At 36.5% G+C, this 19,689-nt stretch overlaps 1 protein-coding gene across 10 annotated transcripts in view; it reads right to left on the reverse strand.

Annotated features, from left to right (window-relative positions):
* The window catches only part of RCBTB2 (RCC1 and BTB domain containing protein 2), a 95,610-nt gene that overhangs the window by 13,714 nt on the left and 62,207 nt on the right, over positions 1–19,689 (reverse strand). For 4 of the 10 annotated variants that reach the window (XM_054804108.1, XM_054804151.1, XM_054804099.1 and 1 more), the window contains exons 2-9: positions 12,548–12,610; positions 9,563–9,721; positions 8,926–9,076; positions 6,667–6,833; positions 5,833–5,991; positions 4,232–4,339; positions 2,113–2,255; positions 143–333 (exon numbers count right to left, since the gene is read on the reverse strand). In XM_054804108.1, coding sequence (XP_054660083.1) covers positions 143–333; positions 2,113–2,255; positions 4,232–4,339; positions 5,833–5,991; positions 6,667–6,833; positions 8,926–9,076; positions 9,563–9,721; positions 12,548–12,589 — 1,120 coding nt within the window. In that variant the 5' untranslated portion in view covers positions 12,590–12,610. Of the gene's footprint in view, positions 1–142; positions 334–2,112; positions 2,256–4,231; positions 4,340–5,832; positions 5,992–6,666; positions 6,834–8,925; positions 9,077–9,562; positions 9,722–12,547; positions 12,611–13,596; positions 13,812–16,579; positions 16,696–19,689 lie in introns of those variants that run through there. The other 6 variants (XM_054804135.1, XM_054804126.1, XM_054804142.1 and 3 more) reach the window with 6 other exon arrangements.

Consider the following 19,689-nt stretch of genomic DNA (forward strand, 5'->3'; position numbering starts at 1 on the left):
ATATATGTAATATATGATGATAATTATGCTTCCCAGTATAAATTTGTACAACAAACTAAGTTTAGGCTTAAAATACAGGCACTGTTTTATGCACTAATGATTCTATTTAGAAGACGTCAAAGCAAAAAATATTTAAGCTCACCTACTGACAGAAGACGCCACATAACGGCAGGGGTAGCAAAGCAAGCAAACACATCGTCAGTGCAGGCAAAGTGAGTGAGGTGGGGAAGGATCACTGACTGCCCACGGCATTGGCCCCACATGTACACCTGGCCGCTCTGGGTCTTGGCAGCCGACGTGTGAGCAGAGTGACAGGCTGCAATCTCTATAACTCTGAATTTACAAGCAAACAAAGAAAAAAAGCAAGTCACTCTCATAAGAACAAAATGCAGTGAAGCAGCTCACTACCTCCTGGCTTTCTCTGGTCCAAAACATATTTGTAAGCATGCATGGGCTTCCAATTGCAAGAATGTTTTCCGATCATACAGAGCAAAATTAAAAGGGCTATCAATGTTTCTTCAAATAGCGTGCACTGAGAAAGTCTCTCAGTGAATAAGCATCTTGGGAGTGAGAAGACACTGGTATAACTGCTGCAGCACATGCTCTACTGATCCCTTCGGCTCCCTCAAACAAAGCTATGACGAGTTTCAAGTCTCCAAATGTCCTTGGTGGTGCTTGGCAGTGAGGTGAGTGGCTACATTAAGCTGTAGAGAATGTGTACTTGGAGAAGATGAAGGAGGAAATGAGCAGGACTCTCAAAAAACAAAAAAAAAAAGAAAGAATTTAATTTGGCTTATAATTGAAAGTTAATGAAAAACTTTTTCCTGCTTGCTTATTGGTAACAGTTATAAACCAACAATTTAAACGTATTTCTTTTAATTAAAATACTGAAGTATCATTACTTATACAATTATTATTACTTACATTTAATGGACTTTCCCTTTGAAAATTAAAAATCAGAAGCAAACAGCACTAAAAGCTGTTTCTAAGTGTATTTTAGCTATGTTAGACTATCTCACTAATCCTAAAGTTGATTCAGGATTTCAAAACTCCCACTGTGTACAACATTACACAACCCACTGTTTTGCAGTCTGAGCTACTGCTTGTTTACTTGTTTTCCCAGCTGCCTGGGGAAAATAGCTGGGAAACAACTTGTTTAAAGCTGTATGTACAAATCTTGCAAACTTTAGTGAGGCAATATTCTCACTGACACCAGGAATGCATATTCTGTCCACAAAAGGGAAAGGCAGCATACAACATTAAAACTTGTACTGAAATGTGGTAACATTTTAACTGCAGCCAAAGTGTCTGGAAAAAATTTGGTTACGGCAAAAGCACAACACACACATAAAGAAATAGCAATGATAAAAAACAGGTCATGTCTCATCACCAGAGAGGAGTTGCCTCTTCCTTAACAATAATGTACACAGATACAAGTCTAAGAGGAACATCTCACTTTTCTTATTATTCACACCAGGAGGCCAAAATCAAGACCTCAGTAGTAAGGAATAGATTCAAATTTCTGGCCACATATATACATGGCTTTACATTAGCAATAGAAAAAATGGCCCCACTACCCATCAAGAACTTACAGGAAAATATTTAACTTGTAAAAATCTAAGCTTAATTTTCAGGCAACAATACCAGTACTCCTCCCTTTCTCTCTCTCCTGGGTTATGAGCCGGATTTAATAGCAGAAATATCACGAATTGCAAATGTCTACTCTTCACATTTTCTGTGTGTACTTCTTGTCAAAAGTAGTATATTAAAATACAATTTATATTCAGAGACAATAAAGCTTTTATCATTCACTTCAAACAATGAAACTACACCACTGAAGAGAAATTGCAATTAAGGCCTATAAAGTACAGTGTGAGCCGAAGCAGAAAATAGCACATGCAGGCTCAGAACATTCAGTTTCTCTTTCACAAGGATGGTTTTGGGGTAGATTCAAGCACTTTCAGTAAAAATTCTGTTCACATTTAGCAGAAGAACCATTGCAAAAAATTATAGGGTTTTTCTTCCAAAAAATAGATTAAAAATGCCATAATTTTCTGTAGCTCTTCTTAGAGTATGCCAACTAATGTCTGACTGCAAGACTGTAAGTATTACCTGTCCTTATCCACAACAACTGTTGTGGGGTAAGACGCGTTACTTTTATTCCCAGTACCTAACTGGCCGTATGAATTGGCGCCCCAGGCATAAATCTGACCTTCATCTGTTAGCACTAATGTATGTGCATAGCCACAGGCAACCTATAAGGAATAATAAAAAGAAAAATCTCATTTTTATGTAACAGTAAGTCAATACAGATAGATACACGTTATGCTATAACGTTATTGATTCTATACCGGTGTAAAAATTACAAAAATTACAAATACAGATAAGTTTATTAAAAAGGGAAGCAAAGTAGATGAGGTGACTTTGAGGAAAAAATGTATCAGTGAGGAACTCTGCCAGATAATTTCAAGAGTACAGCGAAATAATAGCTAGAAATTGAGAAAGTAAGAAAGCTATATGACAAATATGATCAGCATGCAGGAAAAAAAATGCAGAAAAAGGCAGATCGTCTATATTGCGCTGACCTTGCTCTATGGGCAACTGCTCCAACATGAATAGGAAGACCTCACCTGTGGTAAGCTATCTACTCCTCACTTCCCTGCTTGCCAGCCACACAAAACTGCCCCCTCCCTGTGCCAGCTCTTGTGCTCACCAGACCCTCCGCTGGGATAACTTACATAACTGGAAGGAAACTCTCCAGAGCTGGGCCTGAGGACCACTGGTGCCCACACAAGGTAACCAACAGGAGCAGCCAGCCAGTAAAGACAGGGAAGAGATGAAACTCTCCATCTTGATGGCAGCATGCAAATGTGTCAGCTCATACTCTCTTGTGGAAACCCACTCGGTCCTGCTGAGCTGCCGCCTCAGGCACCTTGCATAATGTTGCTTGAATACACACTTTACAATCTATATATGCAGCACATGCCCCACATACAGATAGACAGTGGCAACATTACCAGCAACAGTCTTGCTTTGCATGAGTTAATGTACACTATTGTAGCTAGATGGCTATCAATAACCAATTTACGTTGTTCAAATCTAGCTCATGCATCTTTATATAATCTGCAAAGCATTGCCAGATTGTACCATAACTACACGTAGTTCACTGCCATCCACGAAGCATGTGATGTGCTTTAAATGAAAAAAATCCTTAAGTTATTTACTGATTGGAGGCCTACAACTTGGTATTAATCGATATCAAGCAAATGAAGTGGACTGAAATAGGATCTAAGTCTCATATTCTCTAAATAGGAGAATAAATACAGGGGAAAATAATATTCACTTTACTACATTATTCTCCAACAGCAATTGTTACCAGCCAAGCTACTGTCTACATCCTAGGAACTGAATGGAAAACTACGTAATTAAATCAGTTTAATTTAAAAGATTTTAAAAATCCCTAACTTCCTTGAGTAAATGTAATAAATATGGTCCAAAGTTCAAAACTGTTGTAAATTTTCACTGGTTTGCAAGACCAATGTTTTCTAGCAGAATGTGTCATTTTCCTGACAGTATCCTCTATTTTGGATAAATCCATTTAAAACTTTCAGTATCAGTTCTTCAGTTACTTAAAATATAAATTTTATAAAATAAAAAGAAGTTATCAGTTTGCTAGTTACACTGATGGCAGCCCAGTTATTTGGTAAAGTGTAATAACCACCCAAGATCAAGACCAACCATGGAATCATACCAACTGTTGACCAAAAGCAGCTGGAGACAATTTGTTCAGATTCCAAACACCAGTTAGTCACTATGGTGGGAGTCAATTCTAAAAGTAATATTCAGTCTGCTAGGAAGACAAAACGCTAAACTGCAGCATTTTCCCAGAAAAGAGGACAGGGGTTAATGAAGAACAGGGTAGCCTAAGAAGACTCTCTTATTTACTAAAATAATAGGATTTTTTTTTTAATTTTCACAGGAAAGAAAAAAAAAAAAAGACCAAACATTTCTAATGCCCTAGTTCTCTTTAAGTAAAATCCTGACCTCACTCAAGTCAATGGCAAAATTCCCACTGAACTCCACAGAGGTCCATTTTAAGATACATGTTTTTATTCTGATAAATCGCACTTTAAACAAAGAGATAAAGGATTATCTCCTATAAATGTAGAATATGTCCTAGCATATTTTCAGTTGTTCATAAAGAATTTGACATGGAGCATCACACACATACCCGCTGCACACGAATGCCTTGCAAAGCTGCTATTCGGCACGGTGTTGGCTGATTGCCGCTGCTGCCCAGTCCAAGCTGGCCATTACCATTGTAACCCCAGACATAGACCTTAAAAACAGGGACAGGGATTTTAACTGTTTGCTGCTATCTACTTCTATTGAAAGAGTTACAATAACAATTTTTTTTAATATTGCCTGACCCCCCCACCTAAGGATACATACATATATATGTATACACACACGTATGTTTTCCTGCATCAGAAATTTTGGATGCTGCTTCTGTTTAAAATACCAACTGCGTGCTCCTCCAAAATTCTAAACCTCCACATTCATGTTGCTCTTTAAGAGTTAGATTATGTAAGAATACAATATTTTAATATGAGGAGTAGAAAATAAGTGATTCATATCACTGTTTGCCAGCACGGAGCAAATTCAGCATGAATACTTCCCTTTGTCAAAGAGCTAATTTCTCATTCAAAAATCCTCTAACAGAAAAGAAAACACACTAAAACAAGTATAAACTGGAAGCTATGCACAACAGTTTGAGTAGGCTGTTAGCAGCTTTATGCTGAACATAAGAAAAAGGGAAAATACTAAGCTCTGATCATTTCAGTGACATATGTTCTACTTCAAACAGTCAACAACTGCTTAGGTCTAAACTGAAATGCTTGGAACAATGGAGCTAGAGAGTATGTAGGCTGCCCAAAACCTTCAGCTCTCATGAACTAAAACAACAAGAACACTACAACCTTTTTGTATCCTTGCAATGAGAATAAAAATATGTAAGAGGGATTCAAGGGGTACTGCAGTAGAACATATATATATGCAATGTACTTTTATCTTCTGTTTTCTCTTGAGATGCAGTGTGCTATATGAGTACTGAAAATTAAAATAGCATTCACTGATTATTCTCACATTCTTGACACTTAAGACTCTAGTATAGACAATAATTTATTTCTCCCTGAATGCTAAAGACACTGGTGGGGTAATATATTAATCAGCACTTTCATTTTTGCTAGAATGTAATACCAGCTCTAAAAATCAGTAAATCAGTGATACAAACTGAGTTATTTTTACATGGAGAAAATGAGCTAGCATGAAATGCTAAGCATACACATATGGATTCAATATGATTTAATCCCCGAATTTGTAAAGATCTCCCTACCTTCACAATGCTATTTTTACTTCAGAACTGTATTTTCAAGTAAATTTGAAATTTGATACTTGAATTCCTTCAATTCAAAGCCAACTTCAATAGCTGATACAAAATAATAGCTGCTAAATTTTATGAGTAATCTCATAAACCAAAAAGCCATAAACCAAATGTTAGTGAACAGTTTTCCCTGTTCCACTCTACCTCCTTTCTAAAGGGGAAACCATAATCAGCATGGATAGAAAGATGTGCTTAAGTACATCAGAATGTGCAGGACAATTTATGACAAAGGTTTTTATAAGCAGTATAAGCAGGTAGATTTGAGAGAGTCTGGAAAGGTATACTTGTTTTCTGAGTAGTAGCTCATTACTGACAAGTTTGAAATGATCTACATCCCATGATACTACATAAAATAAAATTCAGCCAGAAAATTACTTAAAGTTTCTTACCTCTCCATTTTCCACCACAGCCATAGAGCACATCTGTCCACAAGCTATATTAACTACTATTTTATTTTGTAGGCAGCTGGTAACTCTTCGAGGAATTGGTTGATTAGCTGTTGAACCAGATCCAACTTGGCCTGAGTTATTATAACCCCACGTGTACACCTGTTGTAAGAGAATTGTCATAAAAGAAGGCTATATAACATATAGTTCAAAGTACATATTCAAGCAAGAAAAAAAAGTTATACGCATAAAAAAAATTGTATTTTGAGTTCAAGTGGATATATTTTTTTAAAGATCTAGGCAGACACATGGGTTTACAATTTAATCGTTTTTATCAAAAACATGCCACTCATAATATTTATATATCCCATTCTCTCACATTCCTCCAATCAAAGGTAAGAGGCAAGATGACAGTTGCATTAATGCTGGAAGAATTCATTGCTAGTTTTCCAGAAGCCAAAGTAGAATGGCTAACTGGACACAAATGGCACCTCAAAGTAAATGACAGAAAACTTTATACTTAGGTGGGTAGAACTCCTTACACAAATGTGATGTATATTAATGTCAGCTTTAGCACCATTAAGCATTTACACTACAGTATAGCATAGGAAGGAACTGGCTGCCCTCTACAAAGAAATTATAATTTCTTACTACAAGCAGACGTGGCACAAAAATCAATGTTCTACATTTCCATTTTTATCAAATATTTGTGTTGTATCAGCAATGTGAGGATAGCAAGAAGCAAAGTCTAGTGGCCTAGGTGCAGAATGTTTTCCTTTTTCTCTCATACATGAATTTCATTAAGAGAAAAGAGAGATTTATTCCAGCTATTCTCACCTCTCCGTCAGATGTTAACACCATAGAATGATGAGAGCCACAGGCAACTTCAATGACTTTCTTGTTCACCAAGTTAGTAGAGACTTGACAGGGAACGAAACCATGATTTGTTGTACCATTGCCCAACTGACTATAAGCATTATGGCCCCATGTATACACTTCTCCTTCTATAATAAAAATGTAAAAAGCTGGTTTAAAAACTCTATTTTTCCAATGAGTACACGACATAAAATTACAAACTGAAAAGTCAAATTCAATAACAATATACATTTTTAAGTATGTGTTTTATATATATGTGTCCTTTGGGGCTCTTAAGCCCATGGACATACCAATGCCACCTTAACATAACGTTGATCACAAATCCAAAAGGATAGTATCACCATAATCTTAGTAAAGGAAATCATATAGCTAAAAAAAAGGAGACAGTGCAATACAGAAGAGAAAAGGATGAAATGAGAGTCAAGAGTCCCCATTTCAATTTCTTTGTTACTGACAATCAATCAAAATTTCTTCTCTATGCCCTAGTGCTGTTTCCCACTTTGGAAAATTCAAACAACAGGCTTTCATTCCTTTATAATATACATGAAGATGCTTGTAAGAAAAAACTTATTATTACTTATTAATAAACATACTATTATTTAAACATGCTATTCATGTCCTGTATTTTGAGAAAGCTAGTAAAATTATGAATGCAAGAAATGCCTGACTGGGTGTCCAATGGTTCACCTAGTGCAAAATTCTGTCTCCAACTGGCAATAGAAAAATGCTGCTGTTTAAGGGAAACATGAAGATCATCACTTTTTGCAGTTGCCAAGCATTTACAATCAGTAGAGTACAGTATTACCAGGTATTTCTGATTCTCTTTAATGTACATATATTGGTCCGTTATCCATAAAGTTAACACCTTTTTGTACACGTTTTCTTTCACCTGTTTTAGATCAAGTATTCTCCAGTTACAGTAGTGCAGGACTTGAAGAATTGCTGTTCTACATTCCTCTTGTCTATCATCATCATCACATACATAAATTACACTGTTATTGCAGGAGAGCTAGGTTTGACATACAACTCCATCAGATTTCTAAAGAGATTGTGAAACTCCTTAACCCTAAGAAGGGTTCCCTCAGAACTACAAAGGCAAAATGTACTATACTAAACCAATATTTCTCTACAATAACAGGTTAAACCCAATGACTTTATCCTGTCAAAAGCAACCAACCTTCTCTTCCTTTCACCAACACGAGAATACAAATGTCAGTAAACAGATGAAACAGCCACATAAAAACATGCAACATAAACTGGAAATGACAGTAATTAACACGAGAATTTGAAATACATAAGGGTCATCTGAAAGGCAGATTAGAAGAGGCTGTGCTGAATGGAAGTTATTCATGTGAATGCAGTTATGAGTAAAAATCATCAAGGATCAGTTCTGGACCTACTCTTTTACAATACTTCAGTTCATTATCTGGGCAAGGAGTATGACTGCATCAGTGAGATCTGCCAGCAACAAAGCTCAGAAGAATACAGAGACATATAAAAACAGCATCCAGAACAGTTTACCTTGAAGACTGGAGAAAATAGTGGAATGCAATTGAATATAAAGAAGTCGCATATTTACAATGTAATTCCCCTCACCCACCTTTAGTCATCTTAATCTAGACAACTCAAAAAGATTTCTTCTCATTAATGGAGAGAGACAAATTTTAACATCATCAGTCAGGTTCTAACAGAACCTCACTGGGAACACAGTATTAGTCATTTGTCTTCAAGAATAACGTACTTGATTATGAACAGAAGGGCCACTAGCATGGTGTGGATAATAGTGTCAATGACTCAACAGAAAGCAAAAGGCTGAGAGGCAATATAACTGGTCTTTAAAGCACATCCAATAGGTACAGGAGGGAAAAGATGCATTTTAGCTAAAGGACAATGTTGGCACAAGAACATATGGGCATAATGTAGCCACTAACGCATTTAAAAAGCAATCAGAAGTTTCAAACTTAACTGCAAAGTAAAAAACTCCAAACTTCCAAAAGTAATAACAAGATCAAAGCAGAGCTTGAAAAACTTTTGAAAAGAAACAGCTATGAACACAGCTAGCAAACATGTCATGTTCACCAATGAAAATATGTTGGACCTGATAGCCCAGAATGACTATCCCAATTCCTCTCTTACATAACCAGCACAGATCTTTTTCACACCTGCTGGACTAATTAAAGTGGGCATATCTGAAAGAGCAATATTCAGATCATACTTTACCTTCTGTAGCAAGAACAACATGAGGGCCACTTCCATAACTCAGACAGGCTATCTTTTTGCCACATAGAGAATCTAACCTCCTTGGTTCAATAGTGCTTTGCATGTCACCTGTTCCCAAACACCCACTGCAGTTCATGCCAAGCACAAAAACCTGTTATAAGAGAATCAAAGAATCATAATTTAGGTTGGAATGGAGGACCTCCAAAGGTCAACTAGTCCAAACTCTTGCTCAGCAAAGGTCTAAATAGATCAGTTGACTCAAGGCCATGTCAGTCAAGTCCTGAACAGCTCCAATGAAAAGATCTCACAACCCTTCTATGATTTAATCACTCTCATAGTAAATTCTTTTTCCTAATACTGAATCAGAATTTTCCACATTTCATCTTTCTTGTGTCCATTGCCTCTCACCCTGTCACTACGCACCTCTAACAAATGTCTAACTCCATCTTCTCTTTATCCTCTGATTCTGGTAAGAAGCCATTAATTTGAATTGAAAATGTTTTAGTAGCAATCAAAATGATCAGGCATTTTTGCATGCAACTTTTTCTAGGTATACTATCACAGTACTGGCTTTCAGAATAACTTGATACATAAATGACTAAATATGTCATGTTCATACAAACTCTTGGACACTTACCTCGTCATTTTCAGTTGCATACAATACTTCATTACCAGCACTGCCAAATACACAGGCTTGACGAATTAACTTGAGCTCCTCTTGGGAACAGAGAGAAAAAATTGGCCATTTCCCAACATCCAGCATCTTCAGGGCTGACAATAATGTTGCCTCCAAGACCTGATATTATAAAAAATTACATCAAATACCTAGACAGAGAGAAATGTATACCTTTGCACAGTAAAAAGGATTAAATTTAGAGAAACACCACCATCTCCTTTCTCAACCACAAACCACTATTTTAATTCTAGAACAATACTTGGAGGGAAAACATTAAAATAACAAATAAACTATAATATGATTCATATTTTCACTATATTCATGCAACATAACTGCTAGCTTATTGAATTCAATGTAGAGGATTCTAACATAAAGTGTAAAGCATACATTCAAAAATTGAAAATAATTTGTGTTTTTTCCTCTGGTGCTAAAATTACTGTTAAGAGAAGAAGCCACAAAAAATCTGCCCAAGAATATATTTATCTTTGAAAAATGTACACAATTGTTTTCATACATTGAAAATAGAAACTTGAGAAAACTTGAGAAACTTTTTCCTTTCTCCTTTACTTCTGAAATTTACTTCTGTGTTTCAACAATTGTTGAATCTTTGGGAACTTCCTAAGAATATTTGCATTTTATGTAATTAGACATATAATAAAATAAAAAAATATAATTAAGCTTTTTCCAGCTTAGCCAAGGACAAATGACTAGTTAAAGGAAAAAAGATCTCTCCAGACATTAAAACTAGTCAAGCTAATGTCTGAATCTCACGCAACATTTCTACTGCGTTAGTACAGCATAAATCAGAAAAATGTTGCAGTATAAAAATTTAATAGGAAATTTTGCATGGAGCATGGATCGAGTTTCTTTACTGAAATTAAAACAGGCTCTGGACATGAAAGAAAAGCAGTATTACTTGCCACATCAGAAGGTAAACAAGAACAGAATTTGCATATCACAGGCATGACGTAGTTCACCACGTAACAGTGAGGATTGCATCATTAGTTTATTTCTAGCAAGTAGCAGACTTACAAAATGATCTGTTTTAGAATATAATTTTCTGAAAAAAAGATGTGAATAAATTCTAGTTTGGAGTCTGAAACACGTTATGTCAGTCATAAGACTATTGGTTCTTTGATTAGTATCACTTACTATGAAAAAATGTACACAGAAACATAGATAATGTTTGAATCTAAAGAAGAAAATCCCTAAATTAATCCTGAATTAAAATCTATAAACAAATAGCAATTAACCACACATTTCTTTATAGTATACTTCTGAGAAGGAAAAGGAGAGTTGGTCATCTTCCCTAAAGAAAAGCTGTGGTTTTGATGACATTAGTTCTTTCCTCATCTCCTCCCACCAAATAACTGACCAATTTCAGCCAAATTTGCAAGTGAAAGGGAAGTAAGATTCCACTGACACAATCCATTTGGCAGTACGCAGCTGGACAATCAGACTTGTATGTTATGAAATAAGTCAGCAAGCAAGTAGGTCCAAGCCAACCCTAGCAAATGCTGTCCTCCCTGACACATAGCAGGGTCATAAAAGATGAAGGACTTGAATCCATATGGAATCAGGCCTCATTCACCTGCTGTTCGCAGAACGATTTGTTTTATGTCAAGAAGTTAGCATTAATTCTATGGAGGATTTTAGGCACTTTTAAAATATGATAATGAATACTGAAAGCATCACAGACTAGTCTTCCAATTGCACAAACAAAACTGCATCCCACTTTTGCTCAAGACTGGTGAAGCCTGAGGTTCAAAAGGACAGTCAGGGTGTCCTGCAATTGTACAGATTCCCTTAGTGGAGTAACATCTTGGTTTCTTTAAAATGTGGGCTCTAAATTCCAAGTGCACAGTGGGTCAGAATGCATTCATCTTAAATAGAATTTTTTTTTCCTGTAACCTCCTTCTCCAAAGCACTCATGCTCTACCCTCATAATTAACAGGTTAAAAAAACCCCAAACTGTAGCATTTCTTAACACTAGAATAATACACTGAAGGAAAAAAATCCACCATTATAAAAAGCACCCAAGGAAACACTTATGATACTGGGTTTTGTGGTTGTTTGGGGGTTTTTTTGTTTGTTCGTTTTACAAAAGAAATAACAACAAACTTTATCAGGGTAAAACTATACATAATATAAATCCTGTCTTTGGAATTATTACATTCAACTCAGTAAGAGACATTCTCTCATCTTTCAAGATTTTCTCCCCTCCCACACTTCTCCATTATATTTTGTCCCAAAAATACAAAAAAAAAAGTTTCAACTATCAGCCTGCCAATATTCATGTCCCATAAGCGATCAGTTTTCTCATTATATTGCACAAAGTCATGAAAGACAGAATTAGACCAGAATTTGAGATTTCATGTTGTCCAGCTACCTATCCCAAAGTTGTATCAGTTACGCCTCAAGAATTCCTAATACTTCTACTCTTCATTTGACCTCAGCAATCAGTCTGAAAGCTGGTTATTCAGTTTTACCTGTCATACAGATCATCTTAAAAGTCATCATCATCAAGTGCAAAATCTGAATCATGTTTCACTAAGTTTTACATGCAGAGCATTCGAAGAAAATAAAAGACAAAACCAGGAGGAAGTTTTCACACCAAATTGCGCTGCAAAAGTTAATTCTAACAACTTTATGTTGTTGAAACATTAGGCTGGAGCATACAACTTTAGAACTTAATACTAAATTAAACCAGCCTTGTAAGCCAAAGGAGTAATTCAACCTAATTAAAATAAATATATTGTTCTTCTAATACTTTGTGGATGACATAAGCAACATGTCTTTCACTAGTATAATTTTCCTATCCATTGTTTTCGTTTTCTGTTTATCTTGAAAGCTACCAGCATGTACTAAGCTACTGCTAAATGGAACCAAGCTTCTTCCTTTTGAGTAGAGCAGTATGGAATTGTCAATACAAATTCACACTCTGACCTTGACACTGACTCCTTGAGAAGGAGGAGATGCATCCTCCATATGGATTTGTCCTTGTGTCCCCTGCAGAGAGAGAACTGTGGTTAAAATCATCATATCATATTGCTGCAGCAATACTTTACGGAACAATAGACACTATTAAGCCAGAAGTATTTGCTTCTGTGGGGTGAGAAAACAAGAAATACAAAGCTCAGTCACTTGGTTTTATATTGAACTGTACAGTGATCAGTTAGACAGACTCTGCTCTTTTGTATTCTTACCTAAACAAATAATGCCTGGGCAAAACATTTTTTGAAAACAAGTAGTAAAATTAATCAGACTATGACTGGAAAGGAAGTTTTATTAAATGCAATACTCCAGTGTCGTCTTATTGCAGTAAAAATAAATTTAGAACCTTGCTGATGTAATTTTCCAAGACATTTCTTTCAGCAAAGAAAAAGTACACTGGTTGGAGCTTTTCATTTCTGGCTTAACCCTTCAAATATTCCAGTTCCATTCTGAAAACCAACGTTAGAAAAACATGTGGGTCTTTTCAGGTGTACTGAGCATTTTTAAAATATTCACTCTGTTTCGGAAAATATTGCCAGCCCTGTAAATGACTTCACTTCTACAACATGAATCATCAATAGAAACAGATTTTCAGATCAGATGTTTCTTCCCAAATAAACATGCAGAACTCTACTATCCTTGAATTATTTCCTAACATAAAGCCATGCAACTCAATTTTCAGTAAAATTGCAAAAATGAGTAAGCAGCTCCGAAGCTGTGCAAGCATCTTCTACTCAACAAGTGAGAAAGTTCTACATATCATCTTCTTTGAGGAATGCCAGATGTTTAATCTGTTTATTTTTCACTGAAAAATGTCTGTGAAACTCTGACTACAGGCTGGTCACAGGAGATGATTCTGCTCCACCCTCCTCCCTTTTCAAAGTCCCAGAAACACGCTGACAGTTTTGCACTAACCTTTCAAGAACAAAGATCACTTGCATGTCCTCACAAGTAAAAAGTTATAACATGTTTTATCTTATATATAACTAAAAGAAAATTACCCTGCAACTCCATTCTTCAAGCTGTTCTGCAAACATAGACATCTTACTCCTGAGCAGCCCTACAGGAGTACATGGGATGGCTCAAATTATACCAGTTTATCCAAATTCATGTATTCTAATAAAAGTACATCCTGATTGTCACATGTCTGCATCTGCAAAGGTGTTCTTTTTAAAAACCTGTAATTGATTTAAGAGTACATATTCACCCTGGGATCCTGAAAATAAAGACAGACACAAAAAAATTTTAAGCTTGTCTAAGAATTATTAAGCCTGCCTAAGAATCATTCTTATCTGTATACCTTTAAAATACTAGTGATGATTCATATTTGCCTACTCATATGAATTTTCCCTACAGAAAAACAACCATTGTACATACAGAATGAAGCAAAGAAAAAATGGGTTTTTATCTTTTTTAAAAAAAAACGTATATTTGAGTACTTCAGGTACCGAAGAAAAACATACCATGGTTATTTCAAGACAAGCTATTAGGGTTGTTCATCATGTGTTATAATTACTAAGAAATCTTACTTTAAAACAGCTACCCACTACCTTAAAAAAGTACAACAAAACAATACTTACTTTAGAAAGTAAAAAGGTAAGCAAGAAATATTTCTCATGTATTAAAACTTTACATACATTTTCATTAGCTGTGTTTCAAAAAAAAAAAACCATCGAAAGTGCAGATCTAGAGCAGAAAACTTAATTGTTGGAAACATCCATTTTTTAAGGACAAATTTTAATATAAAATATTTACATTAAGCTTTCACAAATCTCTTATCTGAAATCCAAGCACAATTTAAGAATCTGGACAGCATACTGTGGCAGTCTGAGTTTAGGTCTTGAACCTGAAGTTGTGACCCTGATTCTAGTCCTAGTCCATATGCTTCCATAGTACACGTTGAGTTAAGGAACACAAATAATAGCCCTAATAGATAAGTTCTATTAGGAGTCTAAGATCATTTAATCCTAAATATTTAAATAGGTTCGCTGACTCAGTTGAATGTAAACATTCTTGTAGATTCTTTCTCTAGGAACTTGGCAAGCAAACAAAATTTTTCAGAACTCCACTTAGTATTTCCTCCCACTTAACTTGAGCATATGTGAATCTCAACTGCCGAATCAAAGGTATGTCTGGCGCTTCTTCCCCAAGGACTCTAACCACAGGCTTAGGAAAGATTAGGAGGAAAAAGTCACAGAAAAAAGGGACTTGCTGACACCTTTAAGAAAGGAACCTAACATTCTCTGATATTGATTTCTCCGAAGTTTCCTACCAGAGTAGTCATGAAATGATGCTAACTTGTCCAAGTGGTCTTGCAAGAGAGGACAGACAGTAATATTGTCAGTTATTCCTACTGAACAGATCATGTTCCCTTACTAGGAAGAAATGAGTCTATATTCAAAATTATCTTCCTTCTTCACATACAAACACTGAAATGTCACTACTCCGTCCAGTGCCGACAAACTGACAGTACTCAGCTTGTTTCCACTGATGCAGCATTTACCATTACCAAGAACTTGCAGACCTTGAGAAACAGTAAGTGATTGTCTGAAAAACTGCTGTCTCCAACTAAAGCACAGTCTTCTCTCATTCCCTTCTTGTTTCTTGACACCAGACTGTGACTTCTCTGCTCCTGATGCAAGCTCCACTGGCTGCCTACTTTTTTTTTTTTAACCTATTCTTTTTTTTGCAAGAGCAAATCTACATGCAGGTTAGAGGCTAGATCCATGAAACTCTGAAAGACTGACATCCTTGCAAGGTCATTTCTAATTGAAATGAGCTAAGACAGCTTTATTGTCTCAATCTCCAGAGAAAAAACTTTAGCCACAAACATCTTGTCAGACACCACCTCTCTTTTGGCATGACATCCAGTTCCATCTGGATGGACCTCCAGCATGACCCCACTGAAGTTATCAGAGCTTCATCTGCTTGCAGTGTGCTGTATTTGAGCTAGATGCTTGAAACCTATTCATGAAGGCCTTTTTTCTCTGCAACATCACCCCCAAAAAGAAACTGGTTGCCAAGAATGAAAGCAAAGGGTTAAATGCAAACAACACAAAGAAAACACAGGCACAGGAAAAGCAGGGAAGATAGCAGGAACACTGCTCTGTTACCCACGCTTAGCATCATCCTTCAATACTGCTGCGATAAAGATACAGTAAAGATAAAGAGCAAATACATCAGGGAAAAAGTTTTGAAAGAAGTGAGAAGACAGGAAAAAACAGAGGGCATGATTTTTCAACTGTCCAATGGTTTAAAGTGTTAGGGTCTGGTGTGAAATTTCTGCCCTAAGTGACAAAATTGCTTTGAAAAAATCTGATGTAGATTCCTGGCACACCTTTCCCTCACCCCCAAAAAAACTCACCTTGCAGTTCTGGGCCAGCAAGACAATTTGACTAATTTGATTCTTAGAAAACCATCTAGGACTTTTAAAAGTCCTATATGATGGTAAGACACACTGCTCATATTAAGTTCCTTTATTTCTCCCATTCCTATTCCAATTACTTCTTTCCCCTTAGAATTGCTGTCTATTATCATCATTGATGTAGAATGGTGTATTGTTTACCAGTGAGCAACAAGAATGGAAGTGACTGAAAAAATGCATCATCATCCACCAGAGGGAAAATGTTTAAAGCAGAAGGAAAAAAACCCTCAAATTCTTTTCTCATTCTACAAACCCTACAGTCACTCTGAAAAAATAAATTTCAATGCTTTCGCTATCCATCTACTTGCCTGAAGAAAAAAAAAAAAGAGATTTAAATAGAGTGACTAACAACTAATAAGAGAGAAACTATATAAAAAACTAATGAAAGTCAGAAATACAGAGACTAAAAAAGAGTAATGAAGTTTATACTAAAATTATTCCATTAATAAGACTTACTGAAATGTCAAGGTCAGCAGCTATAAAAGTCTGATAAGAAAGTGTCAATCAAAAATATTTTCACTTAAAAATATTTACACTTCTTTCTACAAGTGCAAAAATACCTTTTGAAGGCAATCAAGTGTTTCAGATCATGGAAACAATGTAAGAACTACCTTCAGCGCTGAAAAGCATTATAGGAGGATGCTGGAATCATTTTCACATAATTAGTGGTTTACTTCTGCAGTAAAAGAAAAAAAAATATGATGAGCATTATCTGCAGACCTTGAAGTGTATTAAAATAATCAAACATTTTGTTAGCCAGTTTCTTGGGAACAGGATGTCATTCCTGTATCTAAATCTAACCTAAAGTAATCTAATGTAACCTAAATCTAACCTGAGATGCTGAAGAAAAACATTTGTTTGCATTTTTTAATGTGGCTATCCACGATTTTCAGAAAATTAACTTGAAAAGCTTTCTCTTTGCTGAACTGTTAGCCAAACACTAAACATACTTCAGTTCCTGTAATCCATACACAAACATAATAAAATATAACTGATGTGATTGTTAGCTCTTGCCTATTTTAAACATTACGTAAAATTTAAGTTACTACATAACTGATTTGGTAGAACAGAAACTTATAGTGATTCTTCATTTTGACCTTCTGACATGAGAGTTCAAAGAACCAGCTTTAGGGAAACAAAAGTATTCCAAAGATTTGCTTTTAAAAGAACTTTATTAAAAATATTAACCATGTAACAGAGTAAAATAATTCAAAATAAAGCAATAAATGTGAAAGAAACAGCTATTATATTTTTATAAACTTCAAGAATCTTAGTACAGAAAATGTTAAAGCTTTAAGAATTTAAGAAACACTAACAGGTCATCAAGTTGTTTAGAATAAACCATGTACAAGCTTCAGGTGTTAGGTGGCATTGCACCTCCATGTGGGAGCCTGACTGACACCAGTTCAATGCCATAGGAACAGCATGTCTGGGAAGAACCCTTCTGTTATGATGTAATCATAAGTACTACACTGCATTAACAGAAAAACACTGTGCAAATGCATGCATTTTGCTATGCTCCCTCTAAGTAGATATGACCTAGCCTAAGTTTTTAGCAGTCTGCAGTTACCTGATCCAGCCAAACACTGAGCCATATATCAGGTCTAGCTGTTGGATCGTTGACCTCACAGTCTGCTCTAGCTGTTAGAGACAAAACATTCACAGCTTCTACAGTTTTGACCTTTAATCACTTCCTTAGATGTCAAAGAAGGGTCATTCTAGCCTCATTTAGACTAAAAGCTTCTTCTATCTTCTAAAACATTCTAAGCCTTCATAAAAAACCTAAACAAGCCCATAAGCACTACTAAACCACACCTGACTTACTTTTCTACCTTCTTTGCTTACTTCACTTTAGCACAGCCTTTCTGCACATCAGAGGCTTGGTCAATGACAAGGGCTCCTACCTACGGCTAAGAGGCCTACACCTTAGGTCAGTCACCAAGAGAAGAGATTTTTTCAAGACGATGTCTAGCATGGTTCCAGCACGAATCTGGATGTAAGCCACACTATCCTGTAGCACTGGGCACTTGTCAGAGCACTTCCCATGAATCCAGCATGCAACGCTTGGGCAGGTGGGAGGATGGTGCAATCTTTCCCTGACACAAAGTTAGAATTTGCCTAGGTATATACATCAAACACATATATATATAAATGCATATCTTATGTATATTTTAATATATTTTTTAAAAATATAAACATATAAAAATATAAACACACACACATAACAGGTATTATATACCTGGAGCTGAGAATTTTGATAGTTCAAACTTTTAGAGTTACAGCTATCTGCATTTAAAGATACCATATGTTATAGAAGAGAGATACAATAGTAAATACAATGTGTATATGAAAGAAAAGTTAGCCCACTTCCTCTATGAGTAAATGACTGTGTAACTGTCCATTTGGGTATTTCTTTAAGAGTCTTCTGATACAGGAACTGACCAATGTTAAGTGGCAAGAGCATTGGATTAGACATAACACATAGAGGTTTCCCAACTCTTAAAAAATAATTAAGAGACAAAATGCTATTCTTTGTGGTATAAGTTTAAGCATCTAATATTAAATCTACCCACTGCAGTAGCCTCCTCCAAACTGCAACAGGTTATATGCATCATGATGCCAAGGATATTTTACCTCAACTTTATCACTCAGTGGTCTTACTTCTATTCTTGTTCTTACTTACGTGATTAAAGCAGCTTGTCATGGTTTAGCCCCAGCCAGCAACTAAGCACCACACGGCCACTTGCTCACACCTCCCCCCGGTGGGATGGGGAGGAGAATAGGAAGAAAAAGGCAAAACTCATGGGTTGGGATAAGGTGGATTGGTGTCAGTCCATTCCTGACAATGAATTGGCATACGACGATAGCGCACTCCATACAAACTTCCACCACATGGGTTGGGTGCATTGGGCTTCATCAGGATCTGTGGGTAACTGCGCAATGTCCAGGTCATAATAAACCATCTCCCACATGGCTAATTCCCTCACGTACTGGATATCTCGTTCCATGGTGGTCCACTTGCCTGGATGGCATACAACATCTTCACTGAAGGTTGAAGTTTTCCCTCATGCCTGACAGAAGTTGCCTCCAGAGGCTGAGGGCTTGTGCCCCTTTTCCAATCACCTTGTTAATGTCCCCTTCCCTAGACAAGGATCACAGCTGCTTGGCCTCCCTACCCTCTAATTCCAAGCTACTTGCCTCGATAGGGATCAGGTAATTATCTCTGATTCTGCCTCTTCCTCCTGTTTTTGTGATGGTCCAGGTTCATCATCATCCTTTACTAAGCAAACTGATTTATTTTGGTGTATTTCTTCTTCTGCATGGGGGTGACTGATACCAGCATGGGTTTATTTTCTGGTTCACCTGCAATGCCTGTCACTGGGGCTGGAGTAGCCACAGTGTCTGTTGGTCTGTTTTCCCTCTCTTTCCCTGAGGGTGCTGCCTAATATCGAGCAGTGTTTGGTAGATACTGGCCAGGGCCCAGCACAGTGCAGTTAAGTTGTGCCTCCTTGGAATAGCCACAGCATTTTCCTTTCAAGTATTCTATCACTTCATCAGGGTGCTGTAGTTGTTTGGAAGCCAAGTTCAAAGCCATTGGAGGTGAGAAGTTCTCTAGACACCTGCCCATATTCTCCCACGTGCCATGTCACTCATGACTATCCAGTCTCGG

Source organism: Grus americana, chromosome 1, assembly GCF_028858705.1.
Source record: "Grus americana isolate bGruAme1 chromosome 1, bGruAme1.mat, whole genome shotgun sequence".
NCBI classification, from domain to species: Eukaryota; Metazoa; Chordata; class Aves; order Gruiformes; family Gruidae; genus Grus; species Grus americana.